This window comes from Schistocerca nitens, chromosome 8 (genome assembly GCF_023898315.1).
Source record: "Schistocerca nitens isolate TAMUIC-IGC-003100 chromosome 8, iqSchNite1.1, whole genome shotgun sequence".
Classification (NCBI taxonomy): Eukaryota; Metazoa; Arthropoda; class Insecta; order Orthoptera; family Acrididae; genus Schistocerca; species Schistocerca nitens.
The window spans coordinates 366856222-366879246 of NC_064621.1; the positions used below are offsets into that span (position 1 = coordinate 366856222).

Genomic DNA, 23025 nt, shown 5'->3' on the forward strand with positions numbered 1-23025 from the left:
TCGCTTCTGAGAACCATTTTGCAGAAAATATGATAGTAATGCTCATCTATTTGGAAATTCTGAAATTGAAATTAAAGTGCATATAACTTTAACTTTACAGTGGCAGTACATGAGGGTCATTCAAAAACTGATTCCTCCCATTTAAGAGGTGTGATCAAAAGGTAAAGGAAATTTTTCTTTATCTTAAAGAATCTTTATTTATTCATCAATATCAACCTTGCCCCTCCAAAGTTATCTCTCTCAGATATAATACACTCACACCAGCACTTTTTCCAATCTTGGAAGCACTTCTGGAACCCAATTTTTATGATGTTCTTCAGTTCTTTCAGTGATTCTGTTTGTACTTCAACAGTGGTGGCAAAATGACATCGTTTTAGCATTCTCGTTAGCCTCGGGTATAGAAAGAAGTCGCATGGGCCATGTCTGGCGAATATAATGGTTGAGGCAACATAACAGTTTTGTTTTTATGTCACTAATAGAGGCAAAATGATGTCATTTCATGGTTCTCTTCAGTCTTGGGAATAGAAAGAGGCGCATGGGGCCATGTCTGGTGAGTATGGTGACTGAGACAACATAATGGTTTTGTTTTTGCCAAAAAAATCGTGAACAATCATTGAGGTGTGAGTGGGAGCATTATCATGATGCAATTTTGATGAGTGATTTTGCCACACTTTTGGTCATTTTCTTTGGATTGCTTCATGCAAATGGTGCCTATCTTCTGGGTAGTATTCATTATTGAACATACGACCATAAGGCAGGAACTCGTGGTGCACTATCCCATTGAAATTGAAGAAAACAGTGAGAAGTACCTTCACATGTGATGAAACTTGTCTAAATTTTTGGTCTTGACTCTTCAGGCAGTTTCCATTGGGATGAGTGGGCCTTGGTTTTGACGTCATACCCGTGTACCCATGGTTTGTCATCTGTTATAACCTTCTTTAGAAGTTCTGGGTTGTTGTTGACTTCATTCAGCAATTCCTGAGCAGTGTCTGCGTGACTTCATTTTTGGTCGAAATTGAATGATTTGGAACAGACTTTAATGCTACACTATCTTTGCCCAAAATGTCTGAAAAAATTGTTTAGTGTGAGCCAAAGCATACGCTGATATCATCAGCAACCTTTTTGATGTTGATTCAGAGTTTTCCAGAACTGTTTTCTTTACGTCTGCCACCTTGTCGTCAGTAATTGATGTGCTAGTGTGTTGGGGGTAGCCTTTGTCTTCTACGCCTTCTCAACCCTCCTTGAATCTGTTATACCACTCATAAACTCCCGTCCTACTCATAGTAGATTTTTCAAAAGCCAGAGTCAATGTTTCGAATGCCATTCTGCACTTTATTCCAATTTTTCAGGCAAATTTATCTTCTAAAGTAAAATTCACCGAGAAGTCAAAAACACATATAACTTTTTTGACTATACACAATAAACTAAATATTCAAAACAGCTGAAAATGTAAACTTAAACTAGGAAAATGTGTACCAGCAAGGTAAAAAAACATTTTTTGAAAATCAGATTTATAAAGCCTACGGAATTAAACAATTCCCATTATTTTTTGATCACACCTTATATTTTCATTCAAACTACAACACTAATTCATTACACACTCTTGGTAAGAATGAACAAGAGGCTGGATGCTGTGCTTGAAAAAACCTGAACCAAGTGAGTCTAGTCACTGCCTTACATTTTTAATTACAGTATTTGGGTCCATCTTTCATAGGCGCATTGAGGAAATGAAGACTGTGTTCTCGGGATCTTTTGCAGTGGCATGCTTCAATAAAATCTTCTCAGGTTAGAAAACATGTTATTTTGAATAAAACACTCAATCTTTTGACAGCTGTCTCTGCTATCATCATCAGGAGTTGCAGTCACTGACTGCTGGGGCTGGCATGGTGTTCTGCTTATATAGATGTAATGGCAGCATCTGGAACCTTCCAGAGAGGGCTGGAGTTGCGCTTGCTCAGAAGGCAAGTTTGGCAGCTCCTAGTGACTCCATACTGTCACAGGACCAAGTGACATCACCTGCACGAGCTCCCAATGCCACATTTGAAACTGCCACTCCCGCATCCTTACGTGTATCAAGCCTATGTCTTTGCTTTTGCTAAGTTTCCAAAGCCCGCCCCCATTCCCTACTAAGTGTGTACCTCCGGTCTCTGTTAAAATTTTAATAGAGACCAGGGGCATACCCTCAGTAGGCAATGGAGGCAGACTTTGGACATTGAGTAATAGAAAAGATGTAGGCTTGAGCTTATAGGGACACAGCAGCTGGAATGGCAGTTTCAGACATAATGCTGACTGCTTGTACAATGTGACATCACTTGGTCCCCTGTGTAATGGGTCTCCCTTCTCTAACATTACTTTTTTTTATAGAAATAACTGATACCATGTATATTATTGATTCTTGTATAGGTGAACTTTATATCAGCTGACTAAATGAATGAACTTACATAATTTTGTATATGATGTGTTATGATTTGGGCTAAAATATGTATAAAGAAATTAATTTGTTAGTAGTCTGTACATACAGCTAAATTTACTCTTCTTTTAAAAATATTTGAAATTATGAAATTTCTGGCACATTTAAAAATCATATTATTAATTGTACAGTCTAACGTTAATCATTAAATTTATTTCTGGATTCATTTTCAAAATAATGATATATTTTAGTGAAGATTCTTCTTTGGTCAAGAAAGTTTGTGAACTCTTTTGCTTTGTAAACTCTGGAATATTGTGAGTACCGCAGAATGTAAGAAGTAGTGGTCATGACTCTGATGGAAATGCGTTTATTTTGCAAATCTAAATTAATAGAGGGAAACATTCCACGTGGGGTAATTGATGGTTTTTATGAAAATGGAGATTGTGAAGTTGATGTGTTATAGAAGAATGGGATAAAATAAAAAGATTCTCATAGCAACTGGCAAATCTTCATCAGTTATTCGGTTCAACAAGAACCTGCAACATTATAAAAATTACAGCCTCACGAATGTACCATAGATGCAAGACTAGGAGCCAACTGCAATGAGATAATGAAGATAAGTAAAAAGTTGTTTCTTTCGTGTATCTTACATCTCTTGAAGCTTTTGAAAATAATGAACAGACTAAGAGGAACTTAATGGTGATGTGTGGGAGGGTAAGATTACAACAGGCAGGACAGAGCCACTAGGAGCTGCCCAATTTGCTTCCACGCATGTGCCACTCTGGCCCTCTCTGGAAGGTTCCAGGTGCTGCCATTGCATCTGTATAAGCAGAACACCTTCCCAGTCCCAGCAGTCAGTGATTTTGACTCCTGATGACAGTGGTGGAGACAGCCGTTAAAAGCTCGAGTGTTTTGTTCAAAATGCTGCAGTTTGTAAACTGAGATGATTTTGTTGATGCTGAATGAGGACTGTATTGTGGGTCTGATAGGACAGTCCAGCCAAACTTGTCAGTGAGTTACATGGTCATATAAATGTTGTTGGGCCCGGCATTATCGTGTTGCTACTGGACTTCAGTGTTCTTCTCTGATATGACTGGAAGTTTGAGCTTTCAGCTTATCAGTCATCTTAACATTCAGCCTGTCTCAAAAGACTGTGCACTTAACTTTGCATGCAGATGGCTGTGGATTGAACTTCTACTTTATCAGAGAATTGGCATGTTACCACTACATAGACTGTCTTTAATGTTCCAGCTCATAATGGCAACACCACGTCTGATCACTTACGTTTTTGATGTTCAGAAGATTGTTGCTTTCAGCCTTTTATTGGTCTAGCAGGTCCCGACAAGTTCTCCATTCTTGGATACGCATCCTGATGACCCATCTTTGCGAACTTTGCAGTAACCAAGGTTGCATATCATCTTGTCTAAGGTATTACAGCCAGTATTCACCAGTGCACACAGTTCCTTGCCCTGCTGATCATCACATATGAGTGGGTGGGATGATGTTCATTATGAGGGCTAGGAGCTGAGCAGGGGTGACCAGGATGTGGCTTGTTACATGCAACCACTTCACCCACTCCATCTCATTACCCACACCTACTACAGGGTTTCAACACACCTGTAGCAAGTGCCAGTAGACTTCAGTTGACATAGTTTGTTCAACAGTGAAGAATTCAATGAAACATCTGTTTGTAGTACACACCCCAATGTCATATGCCATTTTGGGATTCTCCCTTGGTGCTGTTATCTGTCACAAGACAGTGAAAGCAACACATTAGTGGGAATACTGCATCAACATAATCTGCCTCAGATACCAGTCAACAGCATGAAATTCACACTGACCCTCATAAGCTCAGAATTGTAATGTTCTGCTGACCATATTTGTGCCCAAAATAACAATACTGAAATTATAAGCATAACAATTGATGGAGTGGAAGAGAGAACGCACAGTATGAAACATGGAAAGAATAAATCAAAAAGCCTAAGCATACAATATTTCTCGTTGAATGTCTAAGAACTGCTGGCATATCAGAGAAATTATCTCTGTTGCCTGACATTCACACTTAAGTTTTTGTATTGTGTTCATCTTTTTTAACTCCCAAGTCATGTTATGCTGTGCACCTCTACCAAGCAGGTAAATGGAGGCTGTTAACCATATGACTGTGGAGGCAAACAACTTCTTCACTCAAATTTTATCTGGTCAATAATTATGCATTTCCAGAACTTTATTAACTATAATAAATTACACTGCACTTGGAGGCATTGTACAATTTATTCCTTTCTCTAATAAGTTGGCTCTATGGCAATATACCGAGCTATACTTCTAAACTTGATTTGATTGGATTACATATTGTACATGGCTTCCTTGAGTTGTTCCAGGCAGCTACCAGCACATCTCCACATCTCCTTATGTGAATTTGAGTGGTTTACTCAGAGATATGCTCAGTATTGAGCATGTACTCCATCTTTAATGACTTTGTCAATGCAGCTTAAAGAACTTCTTTCTTTGTTCTAGATGTGTAAGTGAAAAAGTGAAAATGTGTTTGTTTTTGTGAACAGAAAAGTAGCTGTATGGTTGTACTAACACATTTTTAGGTTAACCTTTCTTCTTTATTGAAACAGAAACGTAGGTGTTCAAGAACAAAACTTCTTTATAACTGTCATTAAATTTTGTCTAAATGTATTTGCACAAGTTGATTAATTTTTGCAGGTACACATCAAATGGAAGCCAGTTATTTACAGTCTGTGAAGGTGGCCTGGTGAGACGTTATCGTCGTTACCCAGATCATCACGAGTTCCTTGGTGAAGTTTATCAGCACAAGGGGGATATCCAAGACATGGACATTTCACCATATGATGAATGTATCCTTTTTCTTTATATAAAAAAAAACCTGTACCATAAAATATGTTTACTTTGCTAACAATTGTTATTTTAGTGTGTTTTATTTATGTATTACTTTCAACCGTTTCCTTATCTAAGAAATTTTCCTGACATTCATCGGGAATGAAAGTAAAATCTAAATCTGGATAAGGATTTGAGCCCTGCTTCTCCCACTGCAAGTTCAGTGTATACACCACTGCATAACCTCACTTTGTCCATTGAAGAATAATGATCAACCAGAATTTCTAGAGTACTCACTGGTATTATCCAAGTAGGCACTCACATATGAATACAGCTGTCCAAAGGATGTACACTTTTCATGAATTATGCATTAACTTAATTGATGTTGAGAGGTGACTTCTGATTTATTGTCAGCAGTCTGTTGAAATATAACTTGGAGAAGGTTCTGGAAAGAATTAAAATTTCTGCTGGTCCTGTGTATTATCAAGCAGAACCAAATGTTACCATTGATATACAGAAGTGTGGCTTAAATACAGACATGCTGGTGAAACAATTATGCCTGACACTTTTTTAAGAGCAGTTGATTCAGTGCTGCTGCTGGTGCAAGAAGAGCAAAAGCACAGTTCTGGACAGCTATACATGTCTTGCATGAAGGTCATTGATCAAGTATTGCTGCTCCAGAAACTAACTTTGTTTTTTAGATGTACAATATGAGTAAAGGTTGGAGAGTCCGTCAGATGGTGATGTGTTAATAGGATAGAGGTACAAGAACGACATGAAGTGTTACCGGCAGATTGTGCTAAACAGTGATAATGAGTGATGTTAACACAAAAAAGGCACAAAAACAAAAGAATGATTCTTCAATGGGAAACTGAGAGTATGATACAAGAAGTGACAGAGGTCACATATTAGTAGAATTTGCAGAGAACATTATGTTTAGGCCTATCCTTAAGACATCCTTTCAGAAGCAAACACATTATTAGAGATAAGATAGTCTGAACATTACTGATTCCATAGTCAGAGAATGGTAGGCTGGACAACAGGTACAGAGAACCAGTGCCATGACCCCTGTGAAATTCTAGGGGTTATGGTAATTATGACAAGATTTATTGAACAGAATTCATAGAGCAGATGTAGACAGTGTCCCAGTGACAGTGCTTTCTTAATTTGGCACAAAGCAGTGGGAAGTGGCCACCATTGCAAGGCCTTCGGATTGGGCAGGTGGCTGCAGTGAAGAAGTGAAGTCAGCACTTTCGTGGCCATTGAGTTGCATCAGGCCTACAGATGTCAGACACACAGCAAACTCTGATGCAGGCTGGCCATGCTATTAGGTGCAAATGCAGCAACAGACCAGCAGCTTGCAGTGGCCCAGTGCAAGAGGCACCCGAGTGCAGACTATTAACCGAGTATCCTTGGAAGGTATGCTGAAATCAGTTGATGTCAGCCAGCAGCAGGCCCCCAGTGGGAGGCACTAGTTCAGCTTGTGGCAGCATAAGGACTAGGCCCATAGGTCAGCAGCTAGCAGAGGCAGGTATTCGTTGTATTTGAGACCAGTGACCCACATCAAGTTGACAGCTGGCGATGATTATATCCCCTTGCAAGCAGTGGTTGATGATAGATACTGTTGGGTCAGGAAGGTCAGCTTTTATTCTGGCTTGCCTTAGAAAAACTGCCACTGGGTATCTTATGAGGCCAAAGCAACAGGTGACAAGCCCATTGTGTGGTAATCTGCACGTGCTTCATTGCCAGAGTAGAACATTCTACCATGGTGGCTCAACATTCTTCCAGTGCTGACAGTGGAATTTGATAAGCAGCTTGCCAGTGCTCTTGGTCGCATGTTGTATAAGCGACTTTGGAAGGTAGTGATGTAACAGCATAGAAAATGTACTCAGTAGGGCCACGTTAAACTAAAAATGAAATTCTGTATATTCTGTGAAAAATGAGGAAATTGTACAAGATTTAAATGATGGAAGGATTAAAGTAAACACTCACCATAAGGTTGAGGCGTTGGTAGTCACGTAAACAGTACTGTAATTGTCATTGAGATTTTGGAGTGTGTACCTTCACATATATGGCTACATTCTCCCATCACTGCAACTTAACTGAGGCAACCAAATAATAATAGGAATGTAACAGAGTACGCTGTGCTAAGCAAAACTATTCAGATGAACATCATGTTTCAAGTACAGTGCAAGGAGTGTCTCAGGTACTGCATGGAACCATAGGCTGCGCTCACTATGTTGCATTCCCAGCCCATCGCTTAGATGGTTGTGGGTGGCATCCCGTTTTTAACAGAGAATAAACAGGATGATTTAGGTGCAACCTTAAAAAAATCCTGAGAAAATCATTGTGCCATTTAGCACTTCAGACTGATGTGTCAGTAACATCATCTCATAGAACTACGTACAAATTTAAACTGAAACTTTACGTAGTAACAGTAGACCGTTAGCTAACGAATTCACACACTGATACACAACATCTGTACTGTAGCTACCTGTTCCAGCCTGTGCAGGTTGACCCTGAAATACTCCTTTTATCTCACGAAACATGTCTGGCTTTATCAGGGCATATGAACTCTCAATACAGTTGACACTGAAGCTCTGAAATTGCTCATCACCTACATCAGGAGCAGGGTGTATATGACCCAGGACAACAGGGAGATCTGGGAAAAACCCGAGAATTTTTTCATCCGGGAGAAAACCGGGGAAAACCTGGGAATATTTTAGAATTCTGGGATATTTTTTTTGTTTTAGTTTTCAGTTAAATTTTTGTAATTTTGACTGGTAAGAAATAATACTCTAGCAAAGGATATTACTGCATCCCACTACTGCAGAATAATACTGCAGCAATAAAACATGAATGAGAGAAAAAAACAAAAATAAAACCTAAGTTGCGAAGGAAATGCGCCATGTACTCAACAAAACACAGTGCCCATACTAGCGTCTGCCAGTAGCAAATGTATCAAAGGCTTTAGGAACACAGTGCAATGCTTCATAACAACAAATTGCCTCCGATGAGCTTGATGCCACAACTGTTTACATTAGATTCGTGTGAGCGGGCCCATGCGCATGCGCAGTTGAGTCGCGCATGTACCTTCTCCCGCGTCTGGCTACAAAAGTGTCACCGTTAGCTGTATAAGCAAGCAGCAACATGCTACCTGGAAAAATTGTACTGGCGTGCACAAGCTGCCATATTCACTGGGAGCAAACTTGGGTATCTACCCTGGGCAGCAATTTAAGTCAAGCATTAATCGTCTTGCAGAACGATGAAGTTATTTTTGTCAGTTTGCTTAAGAAATATGGCTTTATTAATCTTTTCTGCTGAGGCAGTGAATTTATTTGAAACAAAGTCTTTAATTCCACACTATTGGCTAGTTTCAACTGTTCACTGCATTTCAAAAGAGTATGCTTTGATCTTCTAGCACGTATGGCATTATGCCACAATAAAGAACCAAAAATGAGATAATACAGTACTGGTACTTGAAGAAAATTTACAACCGAATCTGGACATACGAATGTGCACTTTAAACCGAATTATGCATTTTTGTATGGTTCACAAAATTCCTCTGATGTCTTGTTTCTTTTATGACATAATGTAAAATGTTTTAATGTTTTACACATACGAACATACAGGCTTCCTGCATCATCGTAGCTGCGCAAGCGCGGTGACCCCTGTTATCTGGCGCTCTCTGGCAACTGCTGAAACAAACCTCTTTCTAACAGGTCGTGGGAAAAAAATTGCAAATGATTGATTGGAAAGTGTTACTTTCAAAGTAAATTTCCTTTTATGCAAGATGAACTAAGTGCGAGAATGCGATGAATTTCTTAAATCGCAGAGCGTTTGACTCTCATTGAAAAATCGACTATTTGAGGATGACCATTTAGAAAAAAATTTGAGCCCAGGAGATCAGGCATTTATGTCGGTATTAAAAAATTTACTGGCGCATTTGTGTGATGTATCTTAAAGTGTAACACATGCAAAAAAAGATCAACATTATACGTGAAAGTTTAGCTTCTCTTGCAGCTTATTAATTGTCGAGACCAGTATTATATGTGAAAGCTCTGCTTTTCTTGTAGCAACACCATGTATATTAATTTACACCATTAACTTTTCCTATTTGTGTGTATGTGCTACTTAACAGTGATAATGTTGTTGGCTGACTACATCATGTGTCCTAAGCTCTGAATATCTGCTGTATCAGCTGACGAGATCACGTGACATGAGCTATGACTGACATACAAAAGCGCATCACAATCTTGATTTCAATGCTTCGGAAAGTAACATGCGGTGTTTGGTGGAATTTGAATTTATACTTTCGTAATATGAAAATATGCAGTGTACGTGGCCTTTTTTTCTGAGTTTCGTTTTCTAAATGGTTTAGAAATTCTATGCCGGTGTAGAAAACCATAACCATTCAAAGGATTGATAAGTTCTACAATTAACATGGTAGAAGTGTATTTTCATCCAGGAGAAAGTGTGTTTTTAACTGGGAAATCCGGGAATTTTTTTTCCTAGTATGTGTATACACCCTGCAGGAGCCTCTGCACAATGTGAAACTAGGAGTGTTGTATGCAATTAGTGCAACAGGTCTTATTCTACTTATCTTCTCCCACCAAAACATAACTTCTGACACGTATTTGGACAATATAGTGAAACCTTTTATTCCAAGGAACTAATGAAATGACCAACAGGTATATTGGTTTGCAGGACTGGAGATATTGCATACTCTGTATGGGAAACACCCTGTATCTTCAAGAGAGAGTGGAAAGATGCATTGAAACTTTAGTAAGAGGAAAAATTTAAAACAATAAGAGCAATGAAGAGTGCGATTGCACTCAGTAGTGTGAGTGCAGCACTTCGTAATGGCTTTCTTACCCCTTCTTTTTAATTTCACTAAAAACTGGATAATGACACTACACTTACCTCCACCCCCGACCCCTGCAGTAGTCGAGCAATCTTCTTTGTTCACGAATGGTAGTAACAGGCATTATCTGCTCCCTCTGCTGCGAGCAAGTGGCATGGTGATTGGCTTGAAGATCCCCTGCTGACACCAGTCTGATGTGTTGTTGCACTCAGTCGGGTGAGTGGTAGTGACAATGGGCCAGGAGGCCCGTGGATGCACTGCTGACGGAAAGAAAGGTGTTTATTGAACTTCAATTACACATTGCGTCATTAGCAAGGCAAACACACCTCACTCTGTTGGCCCTTGCCAGCGCTGGCTTGTGGACGGCTGCTTCTTTCGGCAAGGAGTTTCTCACACATAGACTCCCTGCGATACTGACAACAGTCCAGAGGATGGCCAGCAGCCTCAGTAGGTCATGGATGTGGCATCAGTGGCACTGTGTGTTGTGTTGTGCTGTGATGGTGTTCCTCTGGGGAACAGCGTCTCCTGGTGACTCAGCCCTGCATGCATTCATCGCGGTGACATGTAGAGACTGCTGTGTGTGGGACAAGATCTGCTGCTCACTGGCATCAGTCGGATGGCGGCTGGCAGGTCAGCAGCACTGTGGCACCAAATCCCACACACATCTCAGTGCTGCTGGCAGCTGACCCAAACTAGTGTCAAACCTGTGGCTGCTGCTGACAATGCTCAGTCATCTCATCATCCAACATGGCCCTGGTGTCGTGGTATTGCCGAACTCTGAAGTGTCTCTCTTCAAAATGCAGATATTTATTTGGGCCTGGTGACCATTTGTTATACCAAAACCTGCCACCAAATCATTTAGTCCATAACAGGAGTCTTGCCCTACTGTGGTGACATTCGCCTGCTCGCTACGGCTATTACCATTGTGTGGTGCAGTTTTCCACTGAGTTTGGCTATCCCGTCTTGCAGTCCTGTGTACTTGTTATTCTGACTCGCATGTTTCCACACCATGACTACCAGCCTACAACTGCTATTTCAGTACTTTACGGCGGCTTTCTTACCACTTCTTATTAATTTCGGTATAAACTAAGTAGCAAGACTACAGTATCAAGAAAAAGAAGAAAATCAGATGTCGGGTGTATACCACATTTCCTTGGTTATTACGTGTGAAGGCACTCTAACTAACAACTGAGATACAAATGCCCAAGCAAATAAAATTGTTTTTAAATGTCTGTGTAGTTAAAGAGATGATACAGAAAGCTAAACACATAGCTAATCATGAAAATAACTACACTCAAGAAGTAATGCTGGGGATGGTGTATACAGTCATCTTTGGCATTAAGAAAAGAAAGGCTACCCAACGTGATGGGACATCTGTAGGAACATTTAAAACTGAAGGAAAGATAACGGCAAACTTATTTACAGAATATCTTTGAAATAAATCAATTCTCTGAAGTGGAATAATGCTGTTAAGTTTTATGCATCACAAGAAAGGAGACAGACATGATGTATTAAACTGTACACCTCTTAATCAGGATCCTCACTCCTAATGTAACTGGTATTCACTAAAATATGCATAAAAACTGTGTAATGAAGCAAAGGACCAAACTAATTTCAGAAGTGACGATAGCATAATGGAAAATTTCCAAGTTGAGAATGAAATTGTAGGATGAAGCAAAGGAAATGAATTATCACGTTGCATAGGAGTCAAAGATTTCACAAATTTTTTGACACTTTCAACCAGACGTATACAACAAGATATTAATTGATCCTATTTCAGTATACTGCTGAAGATGTCTGTCTTACAGCTGCCTTAAACTTTCGAACTGTAAACGTCAGTCGGACAAGGAGATTTCAAATCGCCAGAACTATTCTCAACAATCGTAGAGGACATTCACAGAGCCCTAAACTGGGAAAAAAAGAGGGGAACATTTATAACTCGCTTTTGATTGTACTGTTTTCCTCTAGTGCAGATAAAATTTTCACCACTAATGCAACAACTTAGAGAGACAGCTTGGAGGTAGATATGAAAATAAATCTTAAGAAGACTAAAGTAATGCATTGAGAAGAAAACAGAACAAATTAACAATGAAGTCATGGAGTCAGTTGATTAATAGTGACTTTAATGTTAATGAATAGGAGTAGGGCAAGATATGGAGCAAGGCAAATGAATAATAGATGGACTAAGCAAGTAATTTTCTGTATTCCAAACGGTCATAATTCGTGGGGAAGTCTAAAGGAAGCTATTACCCAGGCCTAAATACCGAATGGCTGTTGATGATGATGATGATTTTAAGAACCTCCAACTTCCTGCATTGTACACTATAGACACCTGGCTGAAAATGACTTAAAAGTTCGTGGCTCTCTCCATCCGTAATTCTGGAATTCAATATGGTGTTGTCCCACCCTTAGCCCTGATGACAGCTTCCACTCTCGCAGGCATACATTCAGTCAGGTGCTGGAAGGTTTCTTGGGAAATGGCAGCCCATTCTTCACGGAGTGCTGTACTGAGGAGAGACATCGATTCAGTGTGAGGCCTGGCACGAAGTAGGCGTTCCAAAACGCCCCAAAGGTGTTCTATAGGATACAGGTCAAGACTGTGCAGGCCAGTCCATTACAGGGATGTAATTGTTGTGTAACCAACCTGCCTCAGGCCGTGCTTTATGAACAGGTGCTTGATCATGTTGAAAGCCGCAATTGCCATCCCCGAATTGCTCTTCAACAGTTGGAAGCAAGAATGTGCTTAAAACATCAATGTAGGCCTGTGCTGTGATAGTGCCATGCACAACAACAAGGGGTGCAAGCCCCCTCCATGAAAAACACAACCACATGATAACACCACCACCTCCAAATTTTACTTTTGGCACTACACACGCTGGCAGATGACGTTCACCAGGCATTTGCCATACCCACACCCTACCATTTGATTGCCACGTTTATCAGCTGTTAGCAGTCTCTGTTAGTCAACAGACAAGGTGGCCTGTACGCTTTAGTGCTATACGTGTCCTGTCACGTTTCCACTTCACTATCACATTGGAAACAGTGTGCGTAGGGAGTTGAGGAGTGTGGAAATCTTGCTTACAGGTGTATAACACAAGTGACACCCAATCACCTGACTACATTCGAAGTCCATGAGTTCTGCGGAGCGCCCCATTCTGCTCTCTCACTATGTCTAATGACTACTGAGGTCTCTGATATGGAGTACCTGGCAGTAGGTGGCAGCACATTGCACCTAATATGAAAAATGTATGATTTTGAGGGTGTCCAGATACTTTTGATCACATAGTGTACCTGCCTGTGTGTGTGTGTGTGTGTGTGTGTGTGTTCTTTAGCTCAAGAAAGGATTTATTCCAAAAGATAACAAGTTAGCCTTCCCTTTTATGTGTAACTGTCGATAATTCGACACTTCCACTATTATGTGAGTGGTCCCTTTTACTCCTAAAATATTTACGTTCTACCAGAACTTTCCTACTGTATTTTGTTACTTTAATGCAGTTTATGCCACTAGGTAACGATCAAAGATTTTTGTGAGAACATAATGTCACCATGTGGAGTCACTAACAGCTTTAATGATGAGTGTGGAATTTATTATTTTCTTCTAGTGTTGTTTGGGTTACCGTTCTTTCCAAATTGTGATGTGTTGGTTATTTTGAATCTCATTGGTCTATTTATTTTATGAATGTGTGATTAGGGTATATGGATTCATTTCTGACATTTTTATTTCTGTAGGTCTCCCTTTAACAGCGTTTTTTGTTCGAAAATTGGAGGAATGCAGTGGAGTACCGCAGCCTTCAGGAACATGTTCAGTAAGGCACTATGATGTTCCAAGCAAAGCACAGTTTTGTCTTTTATAAGTTAGGAATTATGGAGACTGCAGTTGACAAGTTAGAGGTAGCAGAAGAAAATATTGAGAATAGTATTATAGCTGTGATAAAAATTGGCATCAGTGTAGGAAAAATGCATGCACGAGAAGAAATCCGGTGACCATAAACGACAGCAGCGATAACAACAATAACAATGACAACACCCATAAAATGAAAGACAATATTAGATAATAGTAATGACTGCTTTGACAAATGTCAAACATTATGTAAAACCCAGAACTTAATAGCAAATTTTCTATGTTCCCTTAGGTGTATGATCATTCCCTTGTGAAATATTTTTCAAAGGTTTGGAGTAGCAAAGCAGTTTAGGTGTGACTCGTATTTGGGAGGACCTGATGCAACTGAATCCAATAAAGCTGTTGCATGTTTAAAGGGTTTATGTCAGTCATTCAAAGTGGAAGGCAAATGCTCTTCCAAAACACTGTTTTTGATCCATCTGTCTTAATAATTAACTATATTTCAGGTGATCTCACTGGGTGAAAGGGGTTGGAGAGGCACTTCTCTTTCAGTGAGACACAACGTAACTGAACAGTTGATAATGGATACATTTGAGGCATTTTTCTGTAACAGTTGTTTATTATTGATATTAGCTTTTCATCATCTTCTTACTTAGCAAGAATTTACCGATATTTTGCACCAGTTAAAATCTAAATCATGCACAACTTACATTGAGTAAATGATTGGAAGGATACAGGGTGCAGATAAAAAGTCGAGTAATGTCATTCAAGGATTCCTAATATAAATTTGAAAGCTTTTACTATTTTGTTGACGGTATGGGATACTGTAATTGTGTCTTGGATTAACTGGAAAATTTCAGTCTCTTCTTGGTTCATGCAGTAAAGGTTGTTCAGCAGTTCTGGCAACTCAGTGTAAAAGTAATCCTCCCCTCCCCCCTCTCCGCCCCCTCCCCCTCCCTGCCCATCCTACACACACACACACACACACACACACACACACACACACACACACACACACACCATCCTATGTTTAGTCCATCACTGCCACTGTTCCATTCACAGTAAACAGATTATTTGGACAGGCATGTGATGACTGGGATAAAGTAGTGAGCAAGGTATTATTTCAAAATTCTAGCTAGTAGTCATTATTCTTTTGATTCTCTCATGATGAGTACACCTGATTCTGACACATTTCAGTAAACTGAGATAACAGTTTGAAAATGGCAATGACTCGTTTGTAGTCCTAGTATTGTACACTCAGTATTAAATTATTTTCCTGAAATTGTTTGCAGATTTAATTACAGCATCTAAGGACAGATCAGTTGGTGTATTGCGCCTGGGTGCTCCAAACCATGGTTGGACAGAATACAGTGAACTGACATGATAGTAAATGCATGTTGCCAGGTATGTAAACTGTGAAGATGAAGATGTTACAGATATAAACTTAAGTAACATGTTATACAGGCTTAAGAGAAATTAACTCACTTGGACTTTGTAGCACGGTTACTCACATACTAGCAATAAAAAAAAGTCTGTCACAAAATTTCATCCTGTACATATTTCTGGCAGAAAATGGACATTGAAGGTTGGCACCTGGCAGCACTGTAATCACATGTACAACTACTACCTCTGTTGGCATAGGAATAGTGATGTGCAGTTGGTGTAGTGGATAGCATTTTGGGTCAGCATGCAGGAAGTCAAGGGCTCAATTCTGGACTGAGGCATATTTGTTTTTATTTGCCAGTTTCATTCTGCCATACAGTACTGTAGTATACGCCATTTCTTAAGCCACACCTATCTGACATTTACATAATATAGTGTTTTGTAATGGTGAACATAATGAAAACTTGGTCAGACAAGTAAGAATAGACAGTTGAAACAAATGACCTGTTATAGAACGCAATAACTACAAAAACAATATCAATTTCGAGGTGGTAAAGATGATTGAACTGTTAAATAATTCAGTATCTACTAGTCATTTACGCTACATGCGGTGAGTCCTCTGAGATGTAACACATTAGCAACCAGTGACAATAATTTCCATATTAATGACCACATGACGTTTACAAAGGAATACCTTTCCCTCAGAGCAGATGATCAAAGCAACCCCCCTGCATGTCCAGACGCTGCACGACCCGCTGGATCATACAGCTCTGGATTCTTCACAACATGGCTGCGTCCACAGTTACAAGAACAGCATGAACACACTATGTGTTCTTCCATATGTGTCGGTGGAGTAGAATACTTGTGCTCCTTCAATTGTCCCCACAGAAAGAAATCCAGGGCTTAAGGTCAGGTGAACACGGAGGCCATACAACTGGACCTCTCCATCCTAGCCATTTCCCTGAGAATTTTCTATCTAAATACCATTGCACGTTAATTCCAAAGTGTGAAAGTGCACCATCATATTGGAACGATAACCTCTGTGGAACACGAAGAGGAACATAGTCCAGTGTGTCAGCAGATAGTTTGAGAGGAATGCATGATACCTCCGTGCAGTCAACCACTCAGACAAGAAGTACGGATCCAAAATCCTATCTCTTAATATTCTGGCCTAGATGTTGATGCCAAAGCAAACTTGATATCCTCTGTGGTGGGTGACGTGCATATTAATGTTACACCAATGGTGGGAATTGTGCATATTGAAGACACCCTCACAAGAGAATGCTGCTTCATCTTACCATGTTACAGTGTTTATGAAGTCGTCGTTGGCTTCCTGTTGTTATTAGAACCTTTCACAGAATTGCTACCACAGATGACCATCTGCAGGATGCAGATGTTGCATTAAAGAATAATGACAGGTGCACAGCCCATGCTCGTGCAGTACGTCAACGACTGTGCGTTGCGAGACACGCAGCTGCCTTGGTAAGCTATGTGTACTTCGCTGGGGCTCTTACGGTATGATGTCCAGAATAGCTTCCTCAGTAGTTGGAGCACAGCAAGTCCATGGATGACCTCTGTCATGTGGTTGTGAAAGAAGAGAACTCGTCTTCCAAAGGCATGGCTCCAGACAACAAAACACGTTTTTACCTGGATGAGGTCAACCAGGATATCTAGTAGCATGTTCATGAGCAGCAGCACCAGCCCGACAGTCAGATACACCAATGTCCAGAAGCATATCCACATAATCATTGTTTGTGTATGCCATACGTATGCCACACTGTTTTAGAATAACACAAGAAGAAAATACTATTTGTGTATGAATGTACATGGAGTCTGTTGTGGGTGCGTTACTTCTCTAGCAGCTAGTCCCTGTCTGGTGAACAGTGCATACAGTATGAACACATCACTAATTGCATTGGGCTGTTGTACCTAACGTGGATCACTTCTCTTACAGATATTTTCTGCATGATTCATCCTGACAGTGCTACTTGTGAAACGTTAGTTTTTGAATTATACTGTTTCCCTAATGCTAATGGACGTGATGTTTCCACATTTCTATTGATATAATAATAAAAATAATAACAATAATAATAATAATAATAGTGAAACCAAACATTCAACACAAACCAAAAGAAATTTTACCAGACAATAGATAACACACACATTAAAATAGACAATCCACCAAACATAACAGACATGGAACACTTTTGGAGCAACATATGGTCAAATCCGGTACAACATAATAGACATGCACGGTGGATACTAGCAGAAACGGACACATACAAGATGATACCACAAATGTCAGAAGTGATAATTTTGCAACATGTAGTCACCCGAGCAATTAATTCTACGCACAATTGGAAAGCCCCTGGAAATGATAAAATAGCAAATTTCTGGCTAAAGAAGTTCACCTCAACACATTCACATTTAACTAAATTATTTAACAGTTACATAGCAGACCCATACACATTCCCTGATACACTTACACATGGAATAACTTATCTGAAACCTAAAGATCAAGCAGACACAGCAAACCCAGCAAAATATCGCCCCATAACATGCCTACCAACAATATACAAAATATTAACTTCAGTCATTACACAGAAATTAATGACACATACACCACAGAACAAAATTATAAATGAAGAACAAAAAGTCTGCTGCAAAGGAGCACGAGGATGTAAAGAGCAACTGATAATAGATACAGAGGTGACATATCAAGCTAAAACTAAACAAAGGTCGCTGCACTATGCATTCATTGATTACCAAAAAGCTTTTGATAGTGTACCCCACTCATGGTTGCTACAGATATTGGAAATATACAAAGTAGATCCTAAATTGATACAGTTCCTAAACATAGTAATGAAAAATTGGAAAACCACACTTAATATCCAAACAAATTCAAACAATATCACATCACAGCCAATACAGAATAAGTGTGGAATATACCAAGGAGACTCATTAAGTCCTTTCTGGTTATGTCTTGCTCTGAACCCACTATCCAACATGCTAAATAATACAAATTATGGATATAATATTACTGGAACATACCCACACAAAATCACACATTTGCTATACATGGATGATCTAAAACTACTGGCAGCAACAAATCAACAACTCAACCAATTACTAAAGATAACAGAAGTATTCAGCAATGATATAAATATGGCTTTTGGAACAGATAAATGTAAGAAAAATAGCATAGTCAAGGGAAAACACACTAAACAAGAAGATTACATATTGGATAACTACAGCAACTGCATAGAAGCTATGGAAAAAACAGATGCCTATAAATATCTAGGATACAGACAAAAAATAGGAATAGATAATACAAATATTAAAGAAGAACTAAAAGAAAAATATAGACGAAGACTAACAAAAATACTGAAAACAGAATTGACAGCAAGAAACAAGACAAAAGCTATAAATACTTATGCTATACCAATATTGACCTACTCATTTGGAGTAGTGAAATGGAGTAACACAGACCTAGAAGCACTCAATACACTGACACGATCACAATGCCACAAATATAGAATACATCACAAACATTCAGTAACAGAAAGATTCACATTAAGCAGAAAGGAAGGAGGAATGGGATTTATCAACATAAAAAACCTACATTATGGACAGGTAGACAATTTAAGAAAATTCTTTATAGAACGAGCAGAAACTAGCAAAATACACAAAGCAATCACTCATATAAATACATCGGCTACACCATTGCAATTTCATAACCACTTCTACAACCCTTTAGATCACATAACATCAACAGATACGAAGAAAGTAAATTGGAAAAAGAAAACACTACATGGCAAGCACCTGTATCATCTAACACAGCCACACATCGATCAAGACGCATCCAACATATGGCTAAGAAAAGGCAATATATACAGTGAGACGGAAGGATTCATGATTGCAATACAGGATCAAACAATAAACACCAGATATTACAGCAAGCATATTATTAAAGATCCCAACACCACAACAGATAAATGCAGACTTTGCAAACAACAAATAGAAACAGTAGATCACATCACAAGCGGATGTACAATACTAGCAAACACAGAATACCCCAGAAGACATGACAATGTAGCAAAAATAATACATCAACAACTTGCCATACAACATAAACTAATAAAACAACACGTTCCCACATACAAGTATGCACCACAAAATGTACTGGAGAATGATGAATACAAATTATACTGGAACAGAACCATTATAACAGATAAAACAACACCACATAACAAACCTGACATCATACTCACCAATAAAAAGAAGAAATTAACACAACTAATCGAAATATCCATACCCAATACAACAAATATACAAAAGAAAACAGGAGAAAAAATTGAAAAATACATCCAACTGGCTGAGGAAGTCAAGGACATGTGGCATCAGGATAAAGTTGACATTATACCAATTATACTATCAACTACAGGAGTCATACCACACAATATCCACCAGTACATCAACGCAATACAGCTACATCTAAACGTATATATACAAGTACAGAAATCTGTAATTATTGATACATGTTCAATTATCCTAAAGTTCCTAAATGCAATGTAACATATACCGTACAGTTAAAAGGAAGTCACGCTTGATCAAGGTCCGCGTCACTTTCCATTTTTAACCAGACCTAAGGTCTGAGAAAGGAAAGAAGATAATAATAGTAATACCGTATGGAGATACTAAACAGAATGTGTGTTAAAAGGCAGTGTTAAAAGGCATAATTAGTGGTTCCATGGTGATATGTATAACTGGTAACCGAGTTTGGAAACTATGTGCAAAGGACGTTGCTAGCACTACTGGAGACATAAGGCCCTAATGGAATGTAATGGACCTGAACATGGTAAGAACAATAATCGATGGGACCATTTGTGGATGTACACAGAAAACAAGTCCGGAATCTCGTAGATGCAGTGGTGTGAAACAGTTTGCATCCACACCTTGCAGAACCGAACACTCGACCTTCTGCATACTAACCCAAAACGCTATCCACAACACCAACTGCACAGTGGTGATCCTATATGCTGACAGAGGTAGTTAATGAACATGTAGTTACAATGTTGTCAGATTGCCAATCTTTAACGTTCATTTACTGCCAGAAATATTCTCAGGGCGAAATTTTGTGACAGACATTTTTGCATTGCTACAAGGTATACAACTTTGCTTCTGCCGTTTTTTCCCCAACATTTGAGGCTTTAATGAAACAAATTGGTTACACATGTATCATTCAAAGTATTTTCCATCGCTGGCCACTACTTTCTCCCATCTTTTGGGCAGTGTACGAATCCCTCGTTGAAAAAATTGTTCATCTTTTGAAGTGATCCACGAATCAATCCAATTTGTGACTTCTTCATGAGACCGGAAGTGTTGGTCAGCCAGGCCATGCGCCATTGATCTAAACAGGTGATAGTCAGAGGGAGCAATGTCTGGAGATACGGTGGATGGGGTAGGACTTCCCATTTTAACGTTTCCACGTACATTTGGACCTCTTTTTGCAATTTGGGGTTGAGCGTTGTCATGCTGAAAAATCACTTTATCATGCCTCTCACTGTATTGCGGCTGTTTGTCTTTTAATGCTCTGCTCAGATGCATTATTTGCATTCGATAACAAGCACCTGTGATTGTTTCACTTGATTTTAACACTTCATAGTACACGACAATGAGCTGGTCCCACCAAATGCAGAGCATTATCTTGCAGAGTATGATCTTGGAGCCATGAATATTCGGTTTGGCTGTCAATGTGGAAACATGGCCGGGATATCCCCATGATTTTTTGCATTTAGGGTTATCGTAATGAACCCATTTTTCATCCCCGGTCACAATGCGATGCAGAAATCCCTTCCGTTTTTGCCTCTGAAGCAACTATTCACACACACACAAATGCCATTCAGTGTCTCTTGGTTTCAGCTCACACGGGACTCAAGTTCCTTCTTTCTGAATCATGCCCTTAGCCTTGAGACGTTTTGAAATGGCTTGCTGTGTCACTTCCACTAATTGTGCCAATTCTTCTTGAGTTTGATGCGAGTCGTCACTCAGCAATGTCCCCAATTCTGCATCTTCGAAAACATTCTCTCTTCCACCACTATGCTGATCTATGATGTTAAAATCACCGTTCTTGAAGCGTTGAAACTACTCACAATGCTTTCTTTCACTAATAGCATCCTTACCATAAGTGCTTGAGAGCTTTTGATGAGACTCAGCCGCTGTTTTCTCCATATTGAAACAAAACAGTAACACCTCCCGCAAATGATGAGAATTAGGCACGTAAACTAAAATTTTCAATCAAGAACAAGTTTATGATGCAGACACAAATCAACTAATGTTTGAATGAGGTTATGTTGACCGAGATCCAAACTAACTGCCTGGTGTCTGTGATTTGTTTCTTTCGACCGCTACCTACCGTTGTTGCCACCTATCGGCAAACTGCAGAAGCAAAGTCATACACTTTTTAGTATGTGAGGTATTGCGCTGCAAAGTCTGAGTGTGTGAATTTTTCTTCATCCTGTATATATGTAATGAAAAGTCCTATAAGCATCATGTTGCATTGTGACCTTTTAATCCTTCAGTTGTTAGTGATATTAACTGATGTGATACTCGAGGCTTTTTTCAGAATGGTTGGCTGCGTGGAACAGACACATTGCTCACCAAAGCATTGTACAGAGAAAATACTTTGGCTGACACTGCCCCTATTCTAAAATTTGCGAAGGAGTTGTTTTCAGGCTTCCAACTGAGTTGACTGTTCCAAATTTATGCACTATATTGTGATGTTCCAAAATGAAGAGCAGAAACTGCAGAATGTGAAAAAAGAAAAGCAATTCTGCTAGCCAATATAGCTATGCTGCAGTCCTGTTATGTGTGGTAGACTACAACTCCTCAAAGTGTATGGTTGGTACTAAAAGTTGAGCTTGACCACAAACAGGGATTTGAAACCAATAATACATTAGTTATATTCTGGTTGGAGTACTGCCAGTGACCACACATAAGGGCCCTGCTGGGAACATCTGAAGGAATTTGGACCAGTCATCAAAATTTTGTGTATAAATAGAATTTTTAAATTGGCTGGAAACTTGAAAATAGTCCTTCAGTAATTAATGGCACTTTTAAAACTCATCTTAATATTAACCAGGAAGAAAGTGCTGACCACACATACTTCCCTTTTACAAAATTCGAAGCACCATCAGTGACATGTATTATATGTTGTTCACATAAATAACTGTTTGGTAGAACAATATCATATTTATCAATGAAAAATCCAAACTGTGAATGTTATACAGTACAAAACTCTTTTGTGAATAAGTTTTCAGTTTGCAGCTGTATGGGATAGTATTTAAGCTTAAATGATATGGTGCACTTAAATAACATAATTATTGCTAACAATATTATGTGAAGGAAAGCTGCTACTACCATATAGCGGAGAAACTGAATTGCGGATAGGCACAACAAAAACACTGTCAAAAATAAAGCTTTCAGCCGGTAAGGCCGTCATCAAAAATAGACCACATGCATGCGCGCACACACACACACACACACACACACACACACACACACACACACACACACACACAGTCACTCACAAATGAGGCCACACTGCGAGCAGAGCAGCACCACTACATGATGGGAGTAGCGACTAGGTGGGATTAAGGAAGAGACTGGGCTGGGGTGGGGAGGGGG

At 39.3% G+C, this 23025-nt stretch overlaps 1 protein-coding gene across 5 annotated transcripts in view; it reads left to right on the forward strand.

The window, feature by feature from the left end:
• Positions 1 to 23025, forward strand: part of LOC126198452 (uncharacterized) — a 117792-nt gene that overhangs the window by 74314 nt on the left and 20453 nt on the right. For all 5 annotated transcript variants that reach the window (XR_007540075.1, XR_007540076.1, XM_049934784.1 and 2 more), the window contains 2 exons: positions 5120 to 5271; positions 15249 to 15360. Coding sequence is in view for 3 of the 5 variants with exons in the window: in XM_049934784.1 (XP_049790741.1) it covers positions 5120 to 5271; positions 15249 to 15340 (244 nt within the window). In the remaining 2 variants the exon portion in view is untranslated. The remainder of the gene's footprint in view (positions 1 to 5119; positions 5272 to 15248; positions 15361 to 23025) is intronic.